A 19,781-nucleotide genomic window follows, 5' to 3' on the forward strand; every position below is an offset into this window, starting at 1 on the left:
AAAACGAAAAAATACACCGCCCCACAAAAAGGCAAATCTGTTAGTAACTAAATAAATATTTTAGTTCTCTAATAAAATGTTAGTAACATGTTCTACTACCTACAGTATTCATAATGCCATCCCTCTTATGAAGTACATTTTATTGTATTTTTATAATAAGTAAGTATGGTCTAGTTACATACACGTGAAAAGTGAAAGGGAATTCCTCTTGGTCCGTATAATTTTAACCGACTTCAAAAAAGGAGGAGGTTCTCAATTCGTCGGTATTTTCTTTTTTTTATATTTGTTACCTCAACACTTTCGACTGGGTGAACCGATTTTGATAATTCTTTTTTTATTTGAAAGCTGGTGCTTCCCGTGTGGTACCATTATATTTTGGTCCAGATCTAACAATTGCATCCATGAAAAAACCATAAAAGTCTGAAATTTGCTATACATACGGATAGAAAATTAGATGATAAGTTTACGATTAACTCAATATCGTGCCAACCGATTTCGATATTTCTTTTTTTATTAGAAAGGATATACTTCAAAGATAGTTTGGTGTGAGTTTGGTTACGGAATCCATGAAAAAGTAATGGTACTCTTCAATTCTTAGGAGCAAGTTAACGATACTCGGCCGAATTATTTTTATGCTATCCGGATATTTTACTCATCTACCAGAACATAGTTATGGTCAAGTAATTGTCGTAGTCGAATATGATGATCAATGGGACTCCTTAACGACTTACAGTAACGGTGCGATCTCTGGCAGAATTTCTAACCGTCTGTAATCAAATTGCAAAGCACTTACGTTCATTGCTGCATTGAAAAATTTAGTATATCTACACATATTTAGACAAATTGTTAGTTAGTGTACTTCAAATTCACTAAAAATCATAAAATATAAAAAGTTCTAACAAAAAAACAACCGAATTCTTAAACACTATTCCAATACACAAGAGGCTGTTGTTCGGTAATATATCTTGTTGTAAAACTATTGTAAAATAATATTGTCAACATAATATCTATACTAATATTATAAAGCTGCAGTGTTTGTTTGTTTGTTTGAACGCGCTAATCTCTGGTACTACTGGTCCGATTTGAATGATTCTTTCAGTGTTGGGTAGTCCATTTATAGAGGAAGGTTATAGGCTATGTTTTTTTTTCAAAATTAGGGATCCGTAATAAAATTGTTATTTTGTAACACAAGGTGTAAAATCGAAAACCTATTTTTGCGTGCGCTGCAAAAACTATTGACAATAGAACAAAATGATGTACAGGCTATAATATAGGCAATATTTTATTACTTATAAATATATCGCGTGAATTATACTTTATATGGCAAAACAACGTTTGCCGGGTCAGCTAGTTGTCAATATGAGTAATCTATAATGGCCTTAAGAATTATGTTATATATTATTGTTTATTAACTTTTACTGAAACGCTGTTGATTACCAATAAATACATAAATAAATAAAACAATAGATATAGTAATCGTAACTAGAATTAGATTAAATTAATTAGATTGTATAACAATACGCAATTATTTTTATGCTTTTTAGTATATATCTACTGTTTTGGAATAGTGTTTTTGAAGTCGTTTGTTTATTTGTTAAAAATTTTTTTTCACCACTTTATTACACATGAATGTATTTTAAATCCTTGTTTTAACCCCTTATAAATTCCGTCCGAGCCTGGATCCGATCGAACTCACTCGCCTAACACCCAACACCCACCCACTAGCGGTATAGTTTCAGTTGTAAAGCGTTAGAAATGCTTCCATGTTATGAGCGTTCAATGTTTTATTGTATAATGAGTAACGACGTATTATCTATGATCTAACGAATAACAATTAGTGTCCAAACATACCTTTGACAATAGCTGCATGGCTCTGTCTTTGCCTTTCCCATTAACAGGAAGAAAAAAGAAACTAACAAGTGTCAAACTGTCAAGTTGCAAGTACAATAATAAAAAAAAAGCTTTTCAATAATTACCTATTAATTAGGCAAGACCACAGATTTGTGCGTATTGCTTAAATTTTATAATAGAATTTATATGAATTGCTTTCTATTAAATCGCGCAGTGTATTTTTTCACGCTATCAAGTTAAATTGCAAGTGTACATTGTAATCAGTTTAAAATAATTGAAAATACAGTGTGAAACAATGAGTGAACCTGCTAAACATTTGGATTTAAACTCTGACCCCAGTTTATCTAATGTTGGAGTAATTCCTACAAGTGATTCGGCAGCCCATTATATAAACCCGATGCCATCTACTTCAACATACGTACCACCTGTTTTACCTCCTAGACCTGAAATGGGCATGAATAATTATGGGATAGGGATGAATAATGGAATGTATGGAGGAATGGGTGGTGCATATGGTATGGGTGGGTCTTATGGTATGGGTGGGTCGTATGGTATGGGTGGATCTTACGGTATGGGTGGATACAGCTATGGAGGTATGGGTGGATATGGAATGGGTTCATATGGCATGTCACCATATGGAGGATATAATAGATATGGGCCCATGAATGGTGATATAGAAAGCAGGTGAATGTTATTTCTTTTTTAATAAATTAGTTCATATAGTCTTAGAAAAAAAAATATTATTGGCAGGTATATCCCTCTATTTAGCATTAACAGCATCTAAAGAATATATTGAAGCTTAAGGTATGCCTGAGGACACCAACTATAACATTTGTCCTTGTTTCCTTTCAATTGCATCAATTTTAGTACTCCTTTGCCTACATTTTATGGTCTTTGAGACAATACTTTATTATTGATGATTCCTTACTTAGTCATAATCTGTTTGTAGACATTTGAGATATATAAAATCAAAAGGCCCTGATGTATATAAAGAGATCAACTTGCCATAGCTCTTGATCACTTGTTTCTCTTTTTAGTCTATTTTAGCTGAATTGTAGTACTGTTAACACATTTCTTTTATTTAAAATTAAATTGTAAGACATTATGGTGGATAGCAAAATGCTTAATAATACTTTGTTAACAGTACCATTTTAAATTGGCTCACAAATAATCCATTCATAAAAAGCAAGAAACTAATAAAGATTGCATCAAACAGAGGTTAAGGTAAATCCAAAACTCTGGACATTGTAGATTTAACTGCTTTTCTTGTCATTACAGTAGATAGTAAACTAGGGTGGGGGTGGTGCCCACATATCTGTAATTTAGTAAATAGATTGAGTTCTGTTTTTGCTGTGTGTGTTTTTGGGATCCAACAGAAGGCTTTTGGAGCAATTTATAATATGAGTCCATGAGACTCGCTTCAGGAAATAATTAAGTTGATAAACATCCTAACTCTTCCCTCATTATAATAATAATAATATCTTTTATTTGACACACACATGAAATATTACATTGCTACAACATATTTTACAAAGAATAAATAAATAACTTTCCCAAGATATTATATAGCAGCTGTATGGCAGTGTCTGTCAAAATGTACACACACATATTATATAAAGAAACCAAAATGAAAACCGAACTAAAAATTTGTGATTTGAATTCATTCAAATCAAGAAGAAATAATAAAATGTATGTGCCATGTAATAGTGGGCTTAAGGGCTCTTTCATATGTCTTGGTATTCAATTTTACAATAAAATGCCACAAAGTATATACAAATATATATATAGTATGGAACTAACTTCTATGAAATAAATGTAGGTACATACTTGTTAGCATATTTGCTGACGATATTTCAAAAATTAACAAAATCCGTGCATTGGTTTTGTCAAAAAGTAGACTTTTCATTTTGCACAAATTTATATTATGTACTGTGTAGTATTAGTTAACTGGGTCAAGGGTTCAATGAACTTGAATATTTCAATAGTGTCATAAGACGGCCTTGCCGCCAGTGGCAGTTTTCTTTGGCAGCGTACACGTGCCGGTGGTGTCTCTTTGACGGTTGCGGGCGACGTGATTCAAAGCAAGCTCGAAATTCGTACGGGCAGGGTAGTGTAAAGATATCTTCTATCGATAATTAGCTTTATTTGAAGGGAGTTGTAATCAATAGACAATAATATATATTAAAGCAACTTGGGCAATCAGGCATGCTTAGTAAACAATTTTGTTAATCTGTGATTTAAAAATAACCTAGGGTTTCTTATCAGTTTTTCTCTCCATGAAGCCCTTTATAAAAGAAAAATTGCTGAAAAATGTTATGTTATTGTCACTATCAGGTAAATAAATATATTTCTATTCTTTTTTATTGAGTACCCTTGTCTCATTTAACCATACATCAAACCAAAATAATGTCTACGTTGATTGTGGGTGTGGAAATATAAAATAATATATCGGTAGTTTTATATCACTTGATTGTGATTCATAATGAGTATGAATAACCTCAGATATATCTTGGGTTATACAAAGCCATAATTTCATCATTTTAGGGTGTTCTTACATTTATTTATTTAGATAAATATTTATTTTATTTAGATAAATATGGTATTGTTTGTTTTACCAGTTGTAAAATGTAGGTAAATAATATTATCATTGTCAATGTAGTAGATAAGAACATGATCCTGATAAAATATCACAAGATATACCCAGATGAAATACCAGACCATTTCCAAGATAGAATTTTATACTATTTAAATCTCATAGCACTCAAAGTTCACAGATAATGGTAGTCTTTAGCTGATTTATGAAAAAAAATATGTCCTGGTTTACAAGACACATACTGTAGACAATCACAATACATTTGTTTTTACTCAGATGAATAAGCAATACATACTTATTACTATGAATATAAAATAACAAACTACTAACACAGCAAAAACTTACAACCTAAGTGTTAATTCTTAATAAAAAATTTTATATACATGATTGATTAAAAAATATATTAGACAGAAATTTCTTGGCCAAAATTCACAATTACAGTATAGTAATAAAAATATTGTTTATTAACAGTGAGAAACTACCTCTTTTGTGTCTTTGAAATGTGATTTTCACCAAGAAGTCCCGATTTTGGATGTGGTTTGAACATATACATACAATATACTAGCATATAGATAAACAAATAGTGTGAGAGATAAAAACATCTCTAACGGAGATACAGCACGCTAGAATAGGAAATCTACCTATTGTTGTAATCAATTTTGATTTACAAGTCGTAAACAACAGGCACACTTCACATTAGTTCTTTATTATTTTGAATACATATTATATGAAATCACAAGCTAACACACAAATCAAAATTGGCCAAGCATTATTCCACTTTCAGATCATCTTATAGTATGTGGTAACACCATCTGTTGCTTTTAGTATAGTTTAATATATATAGATGCGATCATTTTTTTTTTATGGAATAGTATCACCGCCGCCCACATTCTCTTGCAACACCAGAGGAATCACAAGAGCGGTGACGGCCTTTAAGGAAGGTGTATGCGCTTTTTTTGAAGGTACCCATATCGTATCGTCCCGGAATCACCGCACAAGGAAGCTCATTCCACAGCTTTGTAGTACGTGGAAGAAAGCTCCTTGAAAACCGCACTGTGGAGGACCGCCACACATCCAGATGGTGGGGATGATATCCTAACTTGTGGCGTGTCGTGCGAAGGTGGAATTCGGCGGCTGGAATCAGGTTAAACAGCTCTTCGGAACACTCCCCGTGATAAATGCGGTAGAAAACACACAATGAAGCGACGTCTCTACGCAACGCCAAGTGATCCAGCCGTTCACAGAGCACTGGGTCCCCGACAATTCAAGCATACCTCTTTAGCCAGGAGGCTAAAGAGGTATGCTTGAATATCGGGGAAAGGTGGGAGAAGTAGGAACTTCTCCCACCTTTCCCCGTATTCTTTGACATGCCTACAGTAATCGTGTGACGGTCACCATGAATGAAGGTCGAATGAAGCCCGATAATTATTGAGCTCATGCATTGTGACCAACTGATTATTTTCTACTTCAATACTTAACTAACTTCTTAATGTTAAAAGACAGTTATTGGTGTAAGAAGAAAACTCGTGAATATTATTATTATGATTTGGGGATTTCAATGCACTTAAATCCTAGGATCTATTGTGCACTAGCACGCCTGCCCTGAACTTTAAAGTTAAGGAGGATAATCGAGGCTACTAACTAGGATATGTGTTACTGTGCTTAAAGAAAATTCGCCTAAATAAATGCTTGTTTATCCTCTAGTTTGTATATTCTAAGTCTATGAATTCGAACATGCTAAACACAGTTAATAGGGTCCGTGTTTCTCTTGCTCCTTAAAAGCCTTTAATCTAGTTACTAGTACCTACTTTTTTTTTTATGGAAAAGGAGAACAAACGCGCGTACGGGTCACCTGCTGTTAAATGATCACCGACATTCACTTGCAACACCAGAGGAATCACAGGAGCGTTGCTGGCCTTTAAGGAAGGTGTATGAGCTTTTTTTAAAGTACCCATGTCATATCGTCCTGGAAACACCGCACAAGGAAGTTCATTCCACAGCTTTGTAGCTTTTTCTTTCCACATATTTGATTTAATGTAACCTGTATATTTAGAGGATAACAATATGCAATTTTGTTCCAGATTCATACAAATGGCAGAAGATAGTTCTCGACCGGCATTTGACTCTATACAGAGTTTAGTCAATGCGGTGGGAAGCGTAGCGATGATGTTGGAAAACACATTTTTTGCTCTAACCAGCTCATTTAGAGCAATATTAGGTATGTTTTTTTTCTATGGAGAGAAGTGCAAAAGCAACAGAGGGTTCACAAGAGTGTTGCCTTTCTTGTAAAGTGTTGTTAAATGTTACATCAATCAAATGTTCAACCTATTGCTATTGCGGCAACAACATATTGAATTACTTTTACTATGAAGGATCCCCAGATCCTGACTGAGCCGTGCTCAGTGTGATAAGCCGACATTCAGTTTTTATATTACAGTACAGTGTTTATAGAGTTGATAAAAACTCATTTCCTCAGATGGATTCTACTGTGTATCTTTTATCGGTCCTTAGTGGTATCTATCCAGTTTCTGTCACATAAAATTAATAGTTTTCATAAATTTGTTATTAGTTAATTATTGACTAATTTGTTTGTATTACGTCACAAATATTAATAACATAATTAAACCTTTATTAATAATTATCCTCAACCAATTTCCTCAACGTAAATTACCCATAACATAAGATGTAACTCGCTTAAATTATATAATTCAATAAAAACTATGTATAAAACTGGTGTCATAATTGCATCCATTCTCCAACGTCCGCTGTGTTCTTAAGGCCTGAAGCCAGGAGATCCAGCTTTATCTTCATTTTTTATGGAATAGGTGGACAAACGAACGTACGGGTCACCTGGTGTTAAGTGATCACCGCCGCCCACATTCTCTTGCAACACCAGAGGAATCACAAGAGCGTTGCCGGCCTTTAAGGAAGGTATACGCGCTTATTTTGAAGGTAAGGTATGTCGTATCGTCCCGGAAACACCGCACAAGGAAGCTTATTCCACAGCTTTGTAGTTCGAGGAAGAAAGCTCATTGAAAACCGCACTGTGAAGGACCGCCACACATCCGGATGGTGGGGATGATATCCTAAATTGTGGCGTGTCGTGCTGAGGTGGAATTCGGCGGCAGGAATCAGGTTAAACAGCTCCAGTTAGTCAGGTTAAACAGCGCAGTGGTCCGAAACCACTCCCCGTGATAAATGCGGTAGAAGACATACAATGAAGCGACGTCTCTACGTGACGCCAAGTGGCCTTCATGCCGCGTTTCTGTCGACCACCAGGATTCAGCCTATTCAGAGCGTCCGAAATATCCAGCTGTGTTCTTCCATACAGGTTACATGTCCCGCCCAATGTAACGTCTCAAGTCGTATGGTCTGCACGACATCGGGCACATTTTCGAATTGAAATTCAAATATTTTTATTCAAAATTGGATTTGAAATCACTTATTGAAAGTACACCACAAAAACTACCACCCATTCGAAAAAGTATGCTTCAGACCTGAGAAGAACGCACGCAAGAAACTCAGTGGGTTTTTTTTAAATAAAAATATGGATTAAAATGTAATATCGTACAATAAACATTTATAAATAAAGAGCCTGAGGGTGTTCTCTACATTCCTAGTCTGTGGTATCATTAAGAAAATCGTTTATGCTATAGTAACCTATCCCACACAAACGTTTTTTAACAATTCTTCTAAATCGTAACACATTTGTTTTGTACATTTTCTGGGATCATATTGTAGAAGCATTAACATCGCCCAATTAAAGACTTGCTAACTCTACTTAACCGAGTAGTAGGCATAACATGTTTATGTTTGTTCCTCGTGTTAACATTATGATTGTCACAGTTTCTAGCAAACTCCTCCATATACATATGAACGTATAGAATATTATCAAGAAAATATTGAGAAGCAACAGACAAAATGTTCATTTCTAAATTTTTCTCTTAATGATTCTTAAGGCACTAGGTTATAAATAGCGCTCTTGTTCTCGCATGCTATAAATACATAAATGTGTTTCTTTCAGGCGTAGCAGAGAACTTTGGAAGACTGAGATCTCTGTTCGCACAATTCTGGTCCACATTCGCTGTCCTCCGGACGCTGAACTGGCTTGTGAGGAAGCTCCTCGTCTTACTCGGGATCCGAACGGAGAACGAGTTCAAGGTATATCCAACACTAGCTATAAGTTTATCATTGTTTTGAAGTTATTTAAAAGTGGGAGACACACGCTGCTGTCTTATGACGTCAGCACAATCGGGCCAGACTCGTCCGGGTTACGTACCACACTCGCACAGAATACCGGCGTGAAGAAGCGGCCTAGTGCCGCTATGTTTCGCTAAGCTAAGCTGTTTTATATAAGGTTATTGTCAAGGACCGGAGGCCATTTCATTGTAATCCACATTTTTATAAAACAAAAGGCCCGCTAAGTTTCTTGCGCCCGTTCTTCTCAGGTCTGAGGCAGTCTATTTTGTTTGGGTGGTAGTTTTTGACGTTCAATAAGTGATTTTGAATCCTATTTTGAATAAAAATATTAGGATTTGAAATTAATGAGCAAAGTCTAAATACGTTCTACAGGTCACAGTCTTAGAGTGTTTCGCTAGGCTAGTCCGAAACGAAACTGACGAGCATGTTCATACCTCTCACATGTCTGAGGCTAGTAATGGTGTTTCAACCTTATTTACGGCCGTTCCCAATATACTATCTACAGATGTAGATAAATTACTACCTTCTACTGTCAGTAATTAGCTGTCAATAATCTGAAGCTATCCCAATATACCCGATAAGTCATTCTTATCGCCTTATATTGAGACGAGTGAATAGCAATTTCCATACAAACTTCTATCGCTGGTAAGCTATACGTCGTCCCATTGACAGACAGCGTGTACGGATAAGGTGAGTTACCATCGATAAGTTTATCGGGATAGAAAAGTCATGATAGTTACGTTTTATATCTCAAGCAGGCCACAACCGGAGTAGACTGAGTATTGGGAACGGCCGTTAATGAATAGGTCGTTAACCCCATGGCTTCCCTAATGGTGATCACAGGATCGATCCGGAACTTAGGGTGAATGCACACGTTTTTAGGGATTTTTACCTACAGCTAAAAAAGAAAATGTTTTTGAAGGTACCCATTTCATACATACTCACCACCGGGCACCGACTCTGGTTGAGATGCTTTCAGGATACGCCTGGGTTTATAAGGTCCTGTGTCTTCTGTAAATTGTTGATGGATTTGTGAGGTTTGTCATTCTCACTGCTTTTGAGGCGTTGCTCCAGAACTTACCGGTTGTCAAGCCTACGTCATAGTGTTACGATATCAACAAATCATACACAAATTGATAGATATTGGATGTCGTCCATTTCTCATTTTCAGTATTTAATTTTATGTAAGTAAATTGAAAAAACAAGCATTGAAAAACTGGATTTTGATTTTTTTTAATATTCTTGCAAACCGATAAAATGTTGTATTACACGGTTAAGGCTGCTTTCCCAAGAAATCGCCAAAATAGCGCATAATTGAAACCATTTAACAACAGTTGATATAAAGAATTTATTTTTACAAAATATAATTATTTATGTCTACTGAGTATGATAAGAAAATTAATTTTTTCTTTAAATTTGTATCTTTAATTAGACATCGCAAAGAAAAATCACCAAAGTCTAAAATCTGTTTGTAAATCTTATATCTTTAAACTAGCAATTCTTGTATATATATATATATATATATATATATATAATCTGAATCTCGGAAACGGCTCCAACGATTTTCATAAAATTAAGTATGCAGGGGATTTCGGGGGTGATAAATCGATCTAGCTAGGTTTCAATTTAAAAAAAAATGGTTTTATCCATGTTTGAATGAGAAACAGCTACAATAACATTAGAATACAAAGGTAAATTTCGCCCCTATATACAAGACTATTATAGCTCAGATGGGACATTGGGTGATCCGGAAAGCAGAAGACCCCGGTTCGAATCCAGATGTCCTATTAGTTCTTTTTTTGTTCAAGTTGTGTACATTCTTAAAAATCCGAGCAAGGCTCGGTCGTCCGGATATTAATAATAATATGTTAGTTGATATTCATACAAACTATTTCTTCGTTATATTGTATCTATTATTGTTAGTAATCTGCTTAAAATCCTTGTAAAATTTGTAGGTCGAACTGTATTATGTATTTAAATTAATATCTTGCAATGAGAGTGGTGTATGCACCAGTAACTGGCATTCATACCAGATTATAAACCTAGAAGACCATAATTATTTTTAATGTTTTGTTTGTAATGCTGTTGGTGTGTCAATAAATAAATAAAATAAAAATAAAGTACCGCTAAATTTTACAGTTGGAGCCATGGTAATCTTTCAATTTAAGTAGATAAAAATTTTATGAAAAATTATTTACTGTTTGCCAATACTATTTAAACATGACATAGTTTTGTTATTGTTGTAAAGAAAACTGTATTATGTTTGTAATAAATTAAAAATGCTTCTAAATACGAATTAAAACTACTGATCTTGTACGGGAGAGGTTACCTAACTCAGCTCGATTCCTTGAGGCCGTTGGCTTGGTCTTCATCCTTAAGCCACATCAAAATTGCTTCAATTTAGGAATCCTATTTGGCTGTATGCCTTTGAAACCCACAACACTAAGCCGTCATGACGTCGACAGGCGTATCAATAATTTATTTACAAAACAGGTGATAGATAAATAATTATGTCATTTCATACAATATTATGATTTGTATCTATGTGATAATATATCTAAGTCGCACAGCTACTGATAAGTTTTAAGTCATTTTTGGAACTATAATCTATTAAGGGTAACTCGGTTAGCATTTATGACAGACACATGCCTGATGTTTAGTTTCCATTTTTATTAGGCATATATTATACATTTATCTTATTTGGCGGCAATTAAAGTCTTACATCGCAGACAAATGATTATTTCACACCAGTGGCAGGCTCCTTTGCACAGAATGCCGGCTAGTTTATTGGTAACGGCGCCTATTTCTGCCGTGAAGCAGTAATGTGTAAGCATTATTGTGTTTCGGTCTGAACGGCGCCGTAGCTAGTGAAATTACTGGGCAAATGAGACTTAACATCTTATGTGTCAGGGTGACGAGCGCAATTGTAGTGCCGCTCAGATTGTTGAGTTTTTCAAAACTCTTAAACGGCACTGCATTGTTATTACAATTGGCAGGGCGTATTTGTTACCATCAGCTGAACGTCCTGCTCGTCTCGTCCCTTATATTCATGCAATCCCAAATGTTTGCATTTTTTAACAATAAGAATCTTGATATCTTCAAATATTTAAAAAATATATATATTTTACGATCGTGTTTGTATAGTAGATATCATTACGCTAATTTGATAATTTGTGAAGCCGACCTTTACGCATGTTTAATGAATGATATCATATCAATTGAAAAACAATACAAGACAATCTGAAACTAGTCATTGTAGATCTGTACGTTTCTTGTTCGTTAGATGCTACAGTATTTGCTTGAATCTTTACCCTTTTTATTCATATGAGATTAGCATAAGCATAAAACACACTGAAATATAGCTGCATTAAAATTATAGAAAAGGACATAAGGATCTAAAGGCCACGGTAGCACACTGATTCCTCACGATTATAAAAACACGTTTTAAGCAGGCCTGCTAAATTTCACTGTATTTCGTATAAATTTAATGTTTAAAGTACGAACAACACAAAATATAGGTTTTACAAAAGGATTAGCGTTTATTTCGATGTATGATATGTATCACGTCACACGAGGACAGCCATTAAGGTTCAAGAACACACAGAAGTACAGGTGTATCTAAGGTAAAGGGTAGCGGTGAACTGATTGTCATGGAAGGAAATGACAGGTATCTTAAGTACAATGCATTGACAGCCTACGCCACTCTCTGGTCGTGCGGTTAACTTATGATTGGCGCGAATTTATAACGATACTCAAACATACTTCATAGAGTACAGTTTAGTCTAACTTGTTTTTTTCTGTAGGCCTGGGCGGAGGCCGTGGCTGCGACTCAGTCTGGTACAGCCAGCCCTGAGCAGAAGGCCAAGGGCTCAAGCTGGCCGATAATGCTGTTCTTCGGCGTGATCGCGGCGGCTCCTTACATAGTCTTCAAGATGATGAATGGCCTTTCTAATAGTATCCATGAAAAACGTAAGTTACATTATTTATAGAGCTTTCAGAGCGACGTGGACGTAAATGAAGGTCTCAATTTGACTTTATTTGCCAATCATGGATAAGAGAGCACGAAAATAAAGATTGATGAGAAAAGCCTTTCTAAGGTTTTATATATAGTATACCAAATAAAAGTTACACTCTCAAATGCCCTCAATTGTTAGGAAGTTAGTTATAATAACTATATAAACATCTATTTATACAAATTAAACCTTACTACGTTAACATAAGATTCCATTAACATATCTGAAAGGCAATGAGCTCAGTATTTAAAGTATATATCATTCTACGCTTTTCATTGCGAATAAGGTAATATAGATAATTGTTATATATGATGAGGAAAGAACTTCTGTATCGTTTTTAAAAGGTGTGACGTCATAACTGTTGACATCACAATTGCTACCTTGCTGAAGATCACTCATTGGTAGGTATTTTATTACTTTGGTTTATTCAACGGGCAGCGTTACGACGTCCCAGAGAGGTCCGTACCGTACGACAGCCCGAGCACCACTGACCCCAGTGTCGACCGTGCGGCTGTATTTATAGGACCCGGCGCACGTGCTAATCCACGTGTTTTGAAATGCGGCCGTATTTATGAGGCTCGGTGCACGTGCACGTGTTTTCAATTCGTGTTGTAGGTAGTATTTGCGCCGATACGGCCATTCTGACAGGGGTTGTGCGCTCTGCACCAGCCTGGTTGGTATTTATAAGTTGTAGTGGATTCTTTAGATTATCGTTAGTTCTTATCAACTGTTATTGTAACCGTAGGTTGTCGAAGGTTCTCGTAAAGTTTTCGAAGATTCTCGTAGAGGATTGAGTGTTCTCGTAGATTTCTCAAAGATGTTCTAAGAGAATTGGGAGGTTCTCGGATATTCTCGTAGAGGATTGGTAGTTTTTCGCAGAGTTCTCGGAGATTCTCGTAGAGGATTCGGAGGTTCTCGCAGAGTCCTCGCAGATTCTCGTAGGTTCTTGTTGACCTGCAAGTATAGGAAGTTTTTCTGAGTAGTGCATCTATTATCAACTTGAGTTGCTTTGTTGTAGTTACATAAACACAAATGCTATAATTATAACTGAGGGTTCTCAGTGGTTCTCGTAGAGTTTTTGGAGATTCTCATAGTTGAGTTCTCGGAGAGTCTCGTAGAGTTCTCGTTGAACTGTAAAAATATAAAAATTTTAAGAGGCTTTTCGGAGGCTCTCGAAGAGTTCTCGGAGGGTCTCGTAGAGTTCTCGGGGGGTCTCGTAAAGTTCTCGGAGGGTCTCGTAGAGTTCTCAGAGGGTCTCGTAGAGTTCTCGGAGGGTCTCATAGAGTTCTCGTAGATTAATAAAAGGTTTTCATCAGGATGTTTTGAATTATAGAATAAAACTGTTCACATTGTGTATCCATCAAGAGTCCGTGGTTAGCACATGTGTGTAACGTGAGTAGGTCAGAGGTAACACGCTCCAGACACTCGTATGCATCTGTGGTGTGTACGTGTCTAATCATAATTCCACAAGTCTTCCCAACGGTATCTCCATGGTTCTCTTATGGATACATCATCGGTCCGTGGTTATCCAAGTTTATGACATGATTAGCTCAGAGGTACCACTCTCCAGATATTCATACGGATCTGTGGCGTCTACGTGTCTACTCACGATTCCGCAAGGCGTCCCAACGGTATCTCTGATGGATACATCAAGCATACGTGGTTATCACAAATGTATGACGTTGTTAGCCTGAGCTACCACCGCTAGAGGTACCACGTTTCAGGCACTTTTCTCGTAGGACTCCCTCGTGGATTTATAAAAGATATTAGTCTGTTTTTTTTTTGAATTGTTGAATTGAGGTACTTCCCTTATCTACTGCTCTGATTATCCTCACACTGAGTCTTTGTGTGGCTGCAGTGACAGCCTTTCTCATATGATTGGTGGAATGGGCTGGGTGTGTTGTGCAATAGGATCTCGGTGAGTGGGTAATTCGTTTTCCGCCGATACGGTCAACACGTAAATAAGCATGTACAGGTGCCATCCTGCAGCACCACGAGCTGACACCAAACTGCATCGTCAAGAGCGGATTCCGCGTCGGAAAATGCGCCTCACGATGCTCCATCCTCCGCTGTAGACGCTATGTATCACGCCAGGCTATGCAGCAAATGCAGTTGCCGCTTCGTAGCATCTCGAGACAGTGACACCATTGGATCCATTAAACCCTTGGGCACAACACAGCTCCATCTTCCAATGTGAGTGCGTAGCCATCAAGGAAGCCGCCAGCGCAATATTTAGAAGAAAAGTCCATGGCCACAGAATCAGAATTCTTTCTGACAGTATAGCGGTACTAACAGCGCTGCTGCAACCTACAACTCAGTACTAATACACGAGTGTCACCAAACCGTCGTTCTGCACTACGCATTGCAGCGCACTCGTTCCAGTCAAATAAAGCAGACTTGAATCCTTTATCTTCGCTTCGGTAGATAAAGTACGTAAGTGCACCGACATTTTCTGCATCGTCTCCATCAAGAAATGAATGAAATTAATTAGAATTTGTATAAAGTAACAAATATATAATAATAATTATATTGTCACACTCTTACATAAATTCTCTTGCACTAAACTAGGCATAGCCTGTAGTACGGCACAAGACAACGATATATTTAATACAATACACTTATTTAAACATACATAAATACTTTTAAACATCCATGACTCGGAATAAACATTCATATACATCATATAAATGTATTCACCTACCGGGATTCGAACCCGAGACCTGTACCTGTCATCAGGTGAAATAGAACATACAAAAATATGGGCGTACATTTATTTGTGTTATTTTTATGTCGGAGTAGAACAAACGAGCGTTCGGTCACCTGATGTTTAGTAATCAGCGCCGCCCACATTCTCTTGCAACACCAGTGGAATCATAGGAGCGTTGCCCGCCTTGGAAGGTTTACGAGCTTTTTTTGAAGGTACACGTTTTGTCGTATCGTCTTGGAGACACTGCACCTGTTCCTTGAAAACCGCATTGTGGAGTAACGCCAGTAGATGGTGATGGTGGTGAAATTCGGCGGCAGGAAAACAGCTCTTCGGAAGGCTCCCAGTGATAAAAGCGGTAGAAGGCACTTAATGTGTCCTCCACAATGCAATATCAAGCACTTCTGCGTTGCACGCCGTCAAATGGCTGGAGCTGAGGTGCGCCAGACCAGAGATGACAGCAATACTCCATATCGGGCAGGATATGCGCTTTGTAGAGCGCTAGAATGTGGGCCAGCTTGAATTATTTATGACGCCCAGCTTCTTAGAAGCAAATTTTGGCTTTGCCATCCAGATGATCGCAGAATTGGCAATCGCTCAAGATTTAGAGACCCAGTATACTATAGGCGATGATTTTAAGGGAAGTGTTGTCGAAGAGCGGTGGTACGACAAATGGGTTTTTAGTAGTAAACGCGAAAACTTGAGCCGTCTGGGGGTTGTAGATATATTTCTGTTGCCATTTTCAGGGCGACTACCTCGTACATTTTTTGATCAAAACAAGAAGACTTGCATGAGCTTCGACCCCCCCTTTGCCCATTAAAATCTAATTATAATAAATATTTATATAGATATACAATAATCTGGCTACGGAAGAACTAAGTTCATGTGAAGGGTGTGGGCGTTACTTAGTTAATTATACTTTGTTAGAGCAATTAGAAATAATAAAACACAAAAATAACATGTTTACATTGTTGAATGAACAACCAAATTTAGTCCCATCACCTTTGTTACGTGTCTCTTCCGGGGGTAATACGTCACAACAGCCGACCAATCACAGCGCGTCATTTCATGGGACGAGGGTATAAAAGAGCGGCTTCCGGCTCATTTGATACAGTCTCGTGCCAGATTTTGGCGAGACAAGTCACGTCCTGAGGATGCCTCGTGTAGAGGCGAAACACGTGTCGAATTGTTTTAAAAACAAATTGGCGGAATTAACACTAAAGAAAGCCTAAGTCGTTTGTATACTTATACTTTGTCTGTCTTATTAATGAACGCAATGGAAAGTTATTCTAAGTTTAAAATTACTTCTACCTCCATATCTCCCTCATGTAATTCTGTAGTGACAATGGTAAGATAAAGTCAAAAAGTTTTAATTTGGGAATAACGTTTACTTCCCGTTTATAAAATAAAACAATAAATAATTAGTTACTAATATGTGTAATGTAAATGAACATGACGTGTTGTGATAAAATGTAACCTTTCATTTCAGTATACGACCCGAACTCTTGGCAGAATCCATTGCGTGCAGTCGCGCAATTCGATTTTCAAGCTACGTCACCACAGGAGATCTCCTTTAACGCTAACCAGGTGATAACCTTGGCTCCTCAGCATTTACAGGGACAGTTGTGGAACTCCGGCTGGATAGTAGGCACTACAGACCGACAGCGCGCGGGCTTAGTTCCCGTTAATTATGTTAAGGTCGTTAAACAGGATACCCAAAAGCCGGAAGTTGCTGAAGATCTCGAGAAACACTACAAAAATCAATAAAAATTTTAATATCAGAGTCTGAACTGAACTTGTTATATTAACATCTGCGTCAATTTGAAGATATCGCGCGAGTTGAATGCAGAATACAGGAATGCGATAGTGATGTGACCTAATAACTATAATTGATGACCATAATCATGAGTGTGTCGATAAATTGAAACAGTGCTTCAAATTTACCATTTTAACCTTATAATTTAATCTCAAATTTTTATTCTGCGTTTCTTCAACACACAATATGTCTAAAATATTTCTCGTGCTTGGCTGATTGCCGAAAAAAAACTAAAATCTCGTTTTATTTTGGAATGGAACATTCATCATTATTGAAATCTCAAAAAAATAGCACAGGATCGCAACTTTTCTATTAACGCGATAACACTGTAATCGATGACTACGGCACAGCACTACACTGCACGCGCGCGAGGCGAGACGGAAAGCGGGGGGAGATGCTCCCGCTTTTTACCTCGGGCCCCGCCTGCATTCAACTCGCGCGATAAAATATATTGATAAGATTTTGTTTATAAAAATGTAAAGAAATCTTTGTGAATTTGTTTTTAATCTTGTTGCGCCAACATTGTGTCATGAAATTTGATGAAATAAAAGTTTTGTTTACGTTCAAACTGTCAATGTCAAAACCATGATGTTATTGTACTATAGACACACGTAATACGTGTTTGTCACAGTTTTTTTGTAAATAAACGTCACTTACTGCCAAAATTAGTCCCAATTAGGACGCCATCAAGTGACGCGGTGAGTGTTTATAACATAGCTGCTCTTTTTTATAATTGTATATTTTTATCATTGTTAAAATTTGTAAATAAAAGCTTACAGATACACGTAGAAATGAATTCGGAAATACCAAGTATATGTATATATTGTAAAATTGGTATGAAATGTTTATGTAGTTATTATTATTGGACAAATATCCTCAAACCTATTTATTACTTTTAAAATTATTTAAGATGATAGTATTATAATTAAGGAAAAAAACATTAATGGAAAATTATTGTATCATTGTATTTATAAATAATGATAAAATAAGTTTCTGAATTTAATTAAAAAAATTGTAATAGTGGTTTAACAAACAAAATATAGCCGAATTGCTAAACACTTAAACAATGGTGTTATTACAAAAAAGTTAAACACGTCTTGAACACTTGTTTTAAAAAAGTTCTATTACAATCTTTAGACGTCGCTTAAATAGTTAGACACTTTTTAACAAAAAACTTGTTTAAGCCATGTTTAAATTATTTTTTGAAATAGCACCACAAGAGTTTTGTCCTTCTTAAGATATTTTTTTCTTTGGCTATATATAGAAAAGGGTAATACTTATTTGTTATTATAGATTTTTTTTTTTCAATTTTATATTACTAAGATATCTTGATCAAGGTAATGTACATTGTATAATGTAATAAGTAATTGTATCAATCTGGTTTGTAGGTAGGTGACAGTATAATAGTAGTTTTAGGCACTATTTCGTATTTGATATAGAGTTTGGGGTAATTGTCGTTAGGATCGAGATTAACGAACTAATAAGATGTATAGACAACATGGTGTTTACAATAATGGACTTAATATATACCTATGTTGGAGTGAAATATGACTTCAGTATAGGTATATATAACCTTCTATAAATAGTTAGAATTTTTAGGGTCACATATTAGGTAAAAGAAATGCAAACTAAGCTTAAGAAAGAATATCTTTATGGTTATATATTATTGATTGCTTAGGAAAATGAAAATCTTTGCGGTGCTTAAGTACAAATACGCTAGTTCTACAACACAAAATGTTTATCATTTTACTATGAACAATTTGTTAATTTTAAAGTGATCTCCCTCACTTCTGGGATTAGAGTTTACCAAGACATTCCAAGATTTACGAACCATACGTCACTCGAATGGTTGGCACAGTGGAAGAGCGCACGGGTTCCGTACGGAACTCGAGAGATCGCCGGTTGTAGGCCCGTATCGTTCTTAAATTTTGGTTACATTTGAATTGATTTTTTTTTATATAAGAGGGGGCAAGAGGCTCACGGGAAGGGGAGTGGTGAGGCAACGGCCCATGGACACGGTGTCAAGAGATGTGTTGCCTGCCTTTAAGATGGGATTATGCTCTTTTCTTGAAGGTTCCTAAAGCTGGTACTGGGGAGCGCCCGAACAGTACTGCATGGAGGCCGCATTTGCGACTAATATAGATAGTCGGTGGCTTATAGTGTCTGTCTCGTCTCTCTGAGTACACAAAGCTTTTTATAGGCCAGGTTGGCTTTCCCTTCCGAGTGACCACGGAAGAGAACGTCGCTCGATATATGGACAGCAAATATGCCGATACAGGCTGTCGTAGTTAGAGGAGTGATCTCGAATCGAGGGGATACGCCAAAGGGAACTTTTACTGGTAAACGCACAAACTTGTGTCTTTTTGTAGTTGAATTGGACTTAATTTTGTCGGCCCTATTCCGAGACTTAGCAAAGCGTAGTCTCGATTTCAGACACAAGTTGTTCCGGTTCTCGTCAACGCTACCCATTACGGCACATGTTGGCACGGCCGGTGTATGAGGTATACCCTGTGCTGTTGTCTGCATAGTAATAAATACTGCTGATCTGCAGCATATCATTGATATGCAGAAGAAACAATATAGGAGAAAGCACGCAGCCTTGCG

The 19,781-nt window shown here is 36.6% G+C and overlaps 1 protein-coding gene across 3 annotated transcripts in view; it reads left to right on the forward strand.

Moving 5' to 3' along the window:
• The first annotated feature begins 1,983 nt into the window (after nt 1–1,983).
• Nucleotides 1,984–19,781, forward strand: part of LOC126967652 (peroxisomal membrane protein PEX13) — a 35,764-nt gene continuing 17,966 nt past the window's right edge. For 2 of the 3 annotated variants that reach the window (XM_050812229.1, XM_050812230.1), the window contains exons 1-5: nt 1,984–2,535; nt 6,526–6,662; nt 8,469–8,605; nt 12,448–12,613; nt 16,851–16,948. In XM_050812229.1, the coding sequence (XP_050668186.1) occupies nt 2,147–2,535; nt 6,526–6,662; nt 8,469–8,605; nt 12,448–12,613; nt 16,851–16,948 (927 nt within the window). In that variant the 5' untranslated portion in view covers nt 1,984–2,146. The remainder of the gene's footprint in view (nt 2,536–6,525; nt 6,663–8,468; nt 8,606–12,447; nt 12,614–16,850; nt 16,949–19,781) is intronic. The other variant, XM_050812231.1, reaches the window with a different exon arrangement.

Source organism: Leptidea sinapis, chromosome 13 (assembly GCF_905404315.1).
Source record: "Leptidea sinapis chromosome 13, ilLepSina1.1, whole genome shotgun sequence".
NCBI classification, from domain to species: Eukaryota; Metazoa; Arthropoda; class Insecta; order Lepidoptera; family Pieridae; genus Leptidea; species Leptidea sinapis.